Raw genomic sequence first — 7,301 nt, forward strand, 5'->3', positions numbered from 1 at the left:
CTGGTTTCTGCGGGCGGACGAGTTGCAGCGCTTCTGCCTTCTGGAGAACGACCGCCCAGGACGCCCCTTTTGCTTGCGTGGCTGTGCAGCAAGCTGGTGGGCAGCAGAGGGGAATGCGTTCGCACTGGACCGTGCCGCAGCAGCCAGCGCGCAATTCACATGTCTAGAGGCCACCAAAGCTCTCCTGGGTCTTTGCTTCCAGCAATTCTATTCAAATTTAGTCATTTCCACTGACTTTGCGACGTTTATATCAGGGGAAGGGCTAGCTCCAACATATCTAAAGGTCAGCAAAAATAATAGTGTGAACAAAAAAATCACAGAAGTGAGCCCTCAAGAACCAGAGGTGATAAGAGCTGCTCATCCTCTGAGGGATAGGGCACGCAGGCTAACGTTCCTCGTCTTGGATAATTCATTATGAAACATCAGGGCTGGGGAGGACCTCAAAGCTGGGAGGACAAGTGCCCAAACAAGTAACGTGGCCAGCTCTCCACCCCATCCTTCGCTTCCCACAGCCTGTGGCAGGTGGGGACCCCAGTAGCAGGAGGAACAAGATGCCCTTTCACATGGCCCCCCGCTGTACCCATTCCTGCACCCCAATACAGAAAGTCTTGTTGCACCCGAGCCCTGATGCTCCCCAGCAGCTCTCCAGGACTCCTCCTTCATGTCCCAGGACTTGCCTTCTTGCCATCGAGATGTAAGAGACCACTTCACTCTTTTTCCAGGCTAAACGACTTCAAACCATGTCCCAGGGACAGATGTTCCTCTGGGACATAACCCCTATTCCCAGAGGTGGTGTCACCCCACAGCATTAGTGTGCAACGGTTTGCAAGGCTGCACAGAAAAATAGACCCATGGACTGGTCACAGCTGGAAATAAACCCAAACAAACTGGGGAGGAAAAAGGAAAAGGGGGAAATACAAAGGGCAAACTTTTTTTTTCCCCCCAGATTTTTTTTCCAAAAATCTCTTTAAATTTCTTCTCCTAAATTGGACAACGGGGTGGTTGCATGAATACCAGTGGAGGTGGCTCTCCTGCACACCATGCCTGAATGTTTGCTTTGCTGGGAGGGGAGCCACCACTCCTTCCTCTAACCCTTTCTTCTGGTTTTGGCTTGGTGCAGCTGAAGCAGCATTTCAAGCCAATAAGGACCTTCTCTCCTCCTTCTCTTCCCCTCCACCATTTCACACCCTCAAGCCCCATTGCTCCCACCAACACGCCTGTTGGATCCTGCCTGGCCATCCCCTGGATTGCCCCTAATTGTGCCCTCAACCAGAGCCTGCCATCTGGGCAGTGCTGCCTCACCATTCCTTGGGGATATGGTTTTCTCCTGCTGATGGGTGATGTTCACATTCTCTCCTGAAACCTCATGCACGCTCCCTCCAAAAACAGAGCTGAGCAAGCAACTTCAGTAAGGAGAGTCATGCTACAGTCCTTAGCCAGGAGGCAAACAAACACCCAACCGTGCTTAACGCTCCAGGTACTGCTGTCTTTGAAGAATTACTGTGTTTTGGAAGGCTTTCCATTTGCTCATCCCTAAGCACATTACCCAAGGTGCTATCCAGCCATCCCCGCATTAGCTGCTTGCCATTTCTCACGCACCGATTAACATCGTGCTTGTAAACACTGGGAACTCAAAGCCCCCACTAATACCTTCCTCAGTGGTTGGTTGAAGCAAAATTCTGTGGAAAACACTGACTTGTTTCCATCCCAGCCTTTCCCCTAGCCCATTTTCTCTGACTTTCTGAAATGTTCTTATTTTAAGCTTTTTTTTAACGGTTGTTTCTGAGCCACTCATGATAGGGAAAAATACATTTCCCTTTGCAAAAAAAACTCATCACTCCATTTTCTCAGCATCCAGCCCAATAACAGAAGATCACCTGGGAGTTTTATCTGAACTGTCAGCTCAGAGCACAACCTGAGAAGTGGTTGGGTGATAGGATAGCCGTAGAGCATGGCTAAGCATCTTTACTACAACCTGACACTCATCTGCAGCACCCTTGGGAGATGTCTATAGCCTGGATTGGTTGAAGAATGGGGACCTCTCTCCAAATGTGTGCCCGTTGCTCAGTCTCTAGCAAGGTGGTTGAATGCTGGGGCCAGAGGGCTTGCCACACCACGTAGTAATGCTGAGCAATATCTAAAGAAGGGACATGATGGGAAGGCAGCTCTTGGAAAGGCCAAGCTTCCTCATCAAGGAGCAGAGAACAGGGCTCCCACTCTGAGTATTGGGGCATCTGCAGCAGTCTACCCAAACTAGGAAAAGGAAGGGTACTTTGTGACCGCTCCCCTCTACAACCTTTATTTCAGCTCATACTTGCTTTATCTACCCAGGCGTTGACTCTATATTATCTCAAAACCGTTCACTGGGCCCCATTGCAACTCCTGAATGTTATCACCACCTCTCCCATAAAAATCACCTACAGCTCATGTTTACTTTAAAATTTGCAAATATAGTTCACACCCTGCCAGTCAATTCCAGCTTGTTCAGACCGAAACAAAGCAAACCCACCCTTCTCTTTCTGTCCCTCCATTGCTGTGATGACCACAACTTCCAGGAGTGTGTGGTCCCTCAGCCCATAGCATGAGAAGGGCTGACTGGCCTTTCTGAAAGTCAATGGGGAAAGGGGGTCATGGAAAGCCCTCATCCCAGCACAGACCTCATCTATTGCAGTGGTCTTCAGGTGGTCCAGAGGAGCTTCGGAGGTCCCTCAGCAGAGCTGGGGTGCATGAAGCTGCACCCTTCCCCACATGTCTAGCTCAGTCCCACAGCTCCACAGCCCCTTGCCTTGCTCCTCTTCTGGCCCTCAGCCCAGATCCTTTAGGATTATTTTTCATGTTCCTCATCCTTTCATGATGTAAAGGCACGAGACAGGAGCAAGGACGTGATGAATGTATCTAGCTTCCTGACATCCCCCGCTGGGCTCTCTGCCACCTCTCCCCACCTCTCTAAGGTCTTTTAGCTCTTTCCCCATCTCCACACCTTCTTCAGCTGCTGCCATGAGTGCAAACCCGCCGCATCCTCACCCACACCCTTGGTAGGCTATATCAAGTCTCCAGCCCACCTGGGCCACCTAAACCCTTCTGTGCACGAAACTTGGTCTCAAAAGTCTTTAAACAGGTTACAGCAGTTGCCTGCAGATGTTGCAAAAATTGGTGCTGAACTGACTGTCTTAAAGGATTTTAAGTAGGAAGCAGAGCTTGGAAGAGACTTTGCCATGGCCATCGCCAGCAGAGGATCATGGCGTGGCAATTAGCAATCCTCATCCTTACAAACTTTGGGCATAAAGCAGTTCCAGGGAGCAGAGATGCTGTTTCTTTGGCTCCCCTTTCTCCAAAATCCCCAGAGTAAGGATTTTACTAGGGCTATACCACAAAATGTGTGTTGGTTGTATCAAAAAAGGGACAGATGTCAGAACATCATTGATATAGAAGAAAAAATTCCAGAGATTACAACATTAAGAATTTCCAGACATCTATTTTCCTTGGGGAACATCTACACATCCCTGCTACCTTGCACCAGCAAAACTGAAAGCAGTTGTTTTACGTAAAATTCTTGACAGCCATGAATACATTGCCATGAGCTATTTTTACTCTGACCCCTCTAGCAACAGATACCCGTTTACCAGTTGCAGAATTTTCCCAGGGTGCCCTCACACTTTCAAAGTTTGCTGTTGGAAAAGCAAAAATATTCTTATTTTTCAAGTCACCAGCCTTTTCTTCCACAGCAGAGAGATGCCTCAGCCTTTCTGAAAGGGTCAAAAGGGGTTTTGACTTGAGAACAAAATGTCCTTGCAAAAATGGCTGAACTGGTCTAGCTGAAGAGGTCTGGAAATAAGAGACCAAGACAGACAACAGGAAAATTACTGCCCCTATTATTGTAGTTTAGCAAAGTTGTAAGCAACTGAAAAATGCTCCTTTTAGCAGAAGGTGCCTTGTGACTTCCGCACTCGGTGAAATAACCAGCCTTGCCAGAGCTCAGCTATTGCTACTTGTCTATTATTTGTGTGTTCAAATTCAGACCGTGTCCTCCAGACAATCACAGCAAGGTCTGCCGACACACTAAAGCAAGCAGCAAAAAAATAACAAGAGAAAGCAAAATCAGAACAAACAGGCTCAGTCCTCGAGTGGCGTATTTCACCAGAGACAGACTGTTTATAGCTGAGCAGCCAGGGTGAGCGCCGTAAACTACCTATGTTATTTCTCATTTTCATCTATTATCTTGATTTTTCCTCAATCTATTTGAAATTAAAATTCCCAACTAAATTGAAGATAGATGATGGGCAAGACAAGTTTAATCTTTGCTATGGGACCAAGGGATCGAGAAAAAAAAAATCCTCAGAAACCAGAACTTCATTGATATACTCAGGTCACCTCGCTGCTTTGCTAGAGTCCTATTATTTTTATTCACTCCGGCACTATTGTTCCCAATATAAATTGCCATTGTCAGAATAATAAATAGGGGTTTATAATGGAAGTGCTGACAAACCATTAACTATGGGGTGGTTAGCGAGGGGGGTTTGATGGAGGTCAAGGTGCAGCACAGTTAAAATAAACCCTGGGATGATCCACTTAAAAAATACCTTCGCAAATTAATAATTTGATTTTTGGCATCGTTTTTCTCCCCCTCTGGTTGGGATACAGCTGCCCTTCGCTGGCGGCGGGTGGGAAGAAATGCCCGTAGGAGCAGATGAATTCGGGAGACGGAGCCAATCTATAAAGCACAGCAGTTGGGCGCTTGTTTTGGCACCAGCTTCTCCGGAGATTGGAAGTGTCAGACAATATCTAAGAGGAGGGAAAAGCCAGCGGTGGGGGGAGAACAAGGGAGTGACATCAGAAGAGCGAGCTCTGTTCATTAAAAAAGGGGAAAGAAAAAAAAAAAATCCACCTCACTTTGTAGGGCAGCGCTGATAGCACCGGTTAGAAAAAGCATCTCGTTGGGACAAAAGCACATAAATATTCATATATCTACACATCAACACCACTGAGGACAAGGACAGAAACTTTGGGGGCTTCAGGGTCCCACCCACCTTTATTATTAAAGGTTGTGCTTTATTCTTCAGGCTTTTTTTTTTTTTAATCCCTTTTTGTAGGCAACTGCAATAAGCCCAGCAAATGACACATGGGAATTCCTCGCTAAGACGATCGGTTCGTTAGAAATCCTGAAATTTAGGGTGAGGATGCTCATTTCTGTCCGCGACTGGGGGGGAGCCGCAGAGCTCGCTGGATGTAGCTGAGGAGGGACAGACCAACCTGCCGCCTGCTAAATGAAGGAAATCCGTCCCCCCAACATCGCCGTGTGTTTCCATTTTAGGAAATTAATACCCACCCTACAGACACCGGTCTGGAGGCTTGGGGATCGCAAAAAAATAAAAAAAATAAAAATTAAAAAAAAAAAAAAGCTCTAGCTTTTCACTGTAATGCTGAGGTTAGCAATGGAAGTATTTTGAAAGAACAAAAAAACCCAAAACAAAACAAAAAACCCAGCCAAATCTCAAGCATTCTGGTTTCTTCAAAGATTAAAGTAGTTCCCAGAGCTGAACACTTGAAAAGTTTAATTGCTTCTTCTGTGGAGTTACATTTTCTGTAATTTTAAGCTTCCAGAGCTGAAGAACTGAGGAAGTTCTGCAGTGTGTGATGGGAGCGGGCGGGGGAGGATTTGCTTTTTCCACCTCTATTTCCTCCTCAAACAGCAACTCCAATCTCTTTACCTCTAAGCAATTAGCCTGCTGGAGTCGAGTTTTACCAACCACACGTGTTTTCCCTCGGTGAAACCGCTCGGCTTTGCCGACCGTGACAGCGAGTACGAGCCCTGCGCAAACAGCCCTCCCTGGGTGCCATCCTCCCTTCGCTCGTACCCGCTACCGCGCGGCGCTTGGTGCTGCACAACTGGCGGCCCCAGGCAGGATCAAGCCCACGTCCTTCTAGACTCCGTGGGAACAAGCAAGGACGTGGAAAGCCACAGCAAGGGGCAGACGCTCACGGCCTCGTACTGGTCTCTGAGGCCACAGCGGCACTGGTTTATACTGGGTGGGATTTGCGCAGAGATAGGCTGCTTGTGAAAGAAGCCATTTTCGTGCACAACGCTTATTTCTGTGTATTTTGGAAGTGCCTTTTCGCAGAAGTTCTGCAACGATTTGCTGATTTAATTGGGTCTTCCCTCCATTCTTGCTGTGTCAAGGCACAGAGGCTAGATGGATATAACAGTTTAAGTGCCTTTTTTCTCACTGTATGAAGGAAAGAAGGAAATCCAGATAATCCTGTTGTAGCCTAATTGTTTGCTCCCCTAGATACTCCAGGCACAACCAGGACAGGAATGATACCCATGGAAGAAAAAGCTGGAACCAAAGGAGAATTAGGGAGAAATCCAGCCTGGTGGTGTTAGCCTGTACAGAAATACAGTGAGCTGAACTGTGACGTGTCCTCTTAGAAGAGGATCTTCTCCGATGCCGAGAATATTAGTGGCTTGTGGTGGGAAGCCACGCACATCCATGCAGCTGGGGCAGGAGGGTATACCCAACTCAGCCACGGCACAGGGGACAAATCACCCCATGGAGTGGCCACTGCCCCGGGTGTATTGCCTGGACGACACCTCAGGCACCTGATAAATAATCAGCTGTAATGAGTTTTGCTGAACCTCATCTTGGCCATGGGAGGGGGGTCAGGGTGAGATACCTCCAAGGGACCTGTCCTCCAAACAGTGCGACCACCTGAGGTCCCTTTTGGCTAAAACTTGGGTTCCCCCCTCTACACTGAAAATCCCCCATCGCCAACCACTCGAGCACAGCGTCTGGCAACGTGGGTGGGAGGCGACATGCCCGTGGCTCTGCCCTCCCACCTCTCTGCCCTCGCAGCCCTACCTGGCAGCCCCAGGATGGTGAAGTAGCCGCGGCATTCGGTGAAGCCGGAGGTCTCCCGGACACACGTGCGCCAGAGGCCCTGGTAGTTGAACACCGCTGTCACCGGGTTATTGTACAGGTCTTGGGTGCTCCACTGGTCCATGCACGTTGATGCGATGATGCCTCCTATTCCTAAGGCGGACACCACGAAGCCCATGGACTGGCATATTGTCACAGACATGGCGCCGAGCGCTCACTAGGCAGGTCCTCGGCGCGCACAAGCCTCCACAAGCCAGGTCTGGGGCACGCAGCCAGGGCAGAAGGGACTTTTAGCTGGAGGCACAGCCTACGTCACGGACGGGAGTCAGGAGAGGTCTGGTCCGCACCATACAAACCTACCCTTTCCCTTTATCTGTTTCGGTGAGATAATTTTCCTCGCTCGGTACCAAGAGCCGTTTGTTAAGC

At 48.7% G+C, this 7,301-nt stretch overlaps 1 protein-coding gene across 1 annotated transcript in view; it reads right to left on the bottom strand.

The window, feature by feature from the left end:
• CLDN18 (claudin 18) overlaps positions 1-7,077 on the bottom strand; it is a 16,129-nt gene extending 9,052 nt beyond the window's left edge. Inside the window, exon 1 of the mRNA XM_010286454.1 lies at positions 6,858-7,077. Coding sequence (XP_010284756.1) covers positions 6,858-7,077 — 220 coding nt within the window. The remainder of the gene's footprint in view (positions 1-6,857) is intronic.
• Between the last annotated feature and the right edge of the window lie 224 nt (positions 7,078-7,301).

The sequence above is a fragment of the Phaethon lepturus genome, unplaced genomic scaffold (assembly GCF_000687285.1).
Source record: "Phaethon lepturus isolate BGI_N335 unplaced genomic scaffold, ASM68728v1 scaffold20604, whole genome shotgun sequence".
Taxonomy (NCBI): domain Eukaryota; kingdom Metazoa; phylum Chordata; class Aves; order Phaethontiformes; family Phaethontidae; genus Phaethon; species Phaethon lepturus.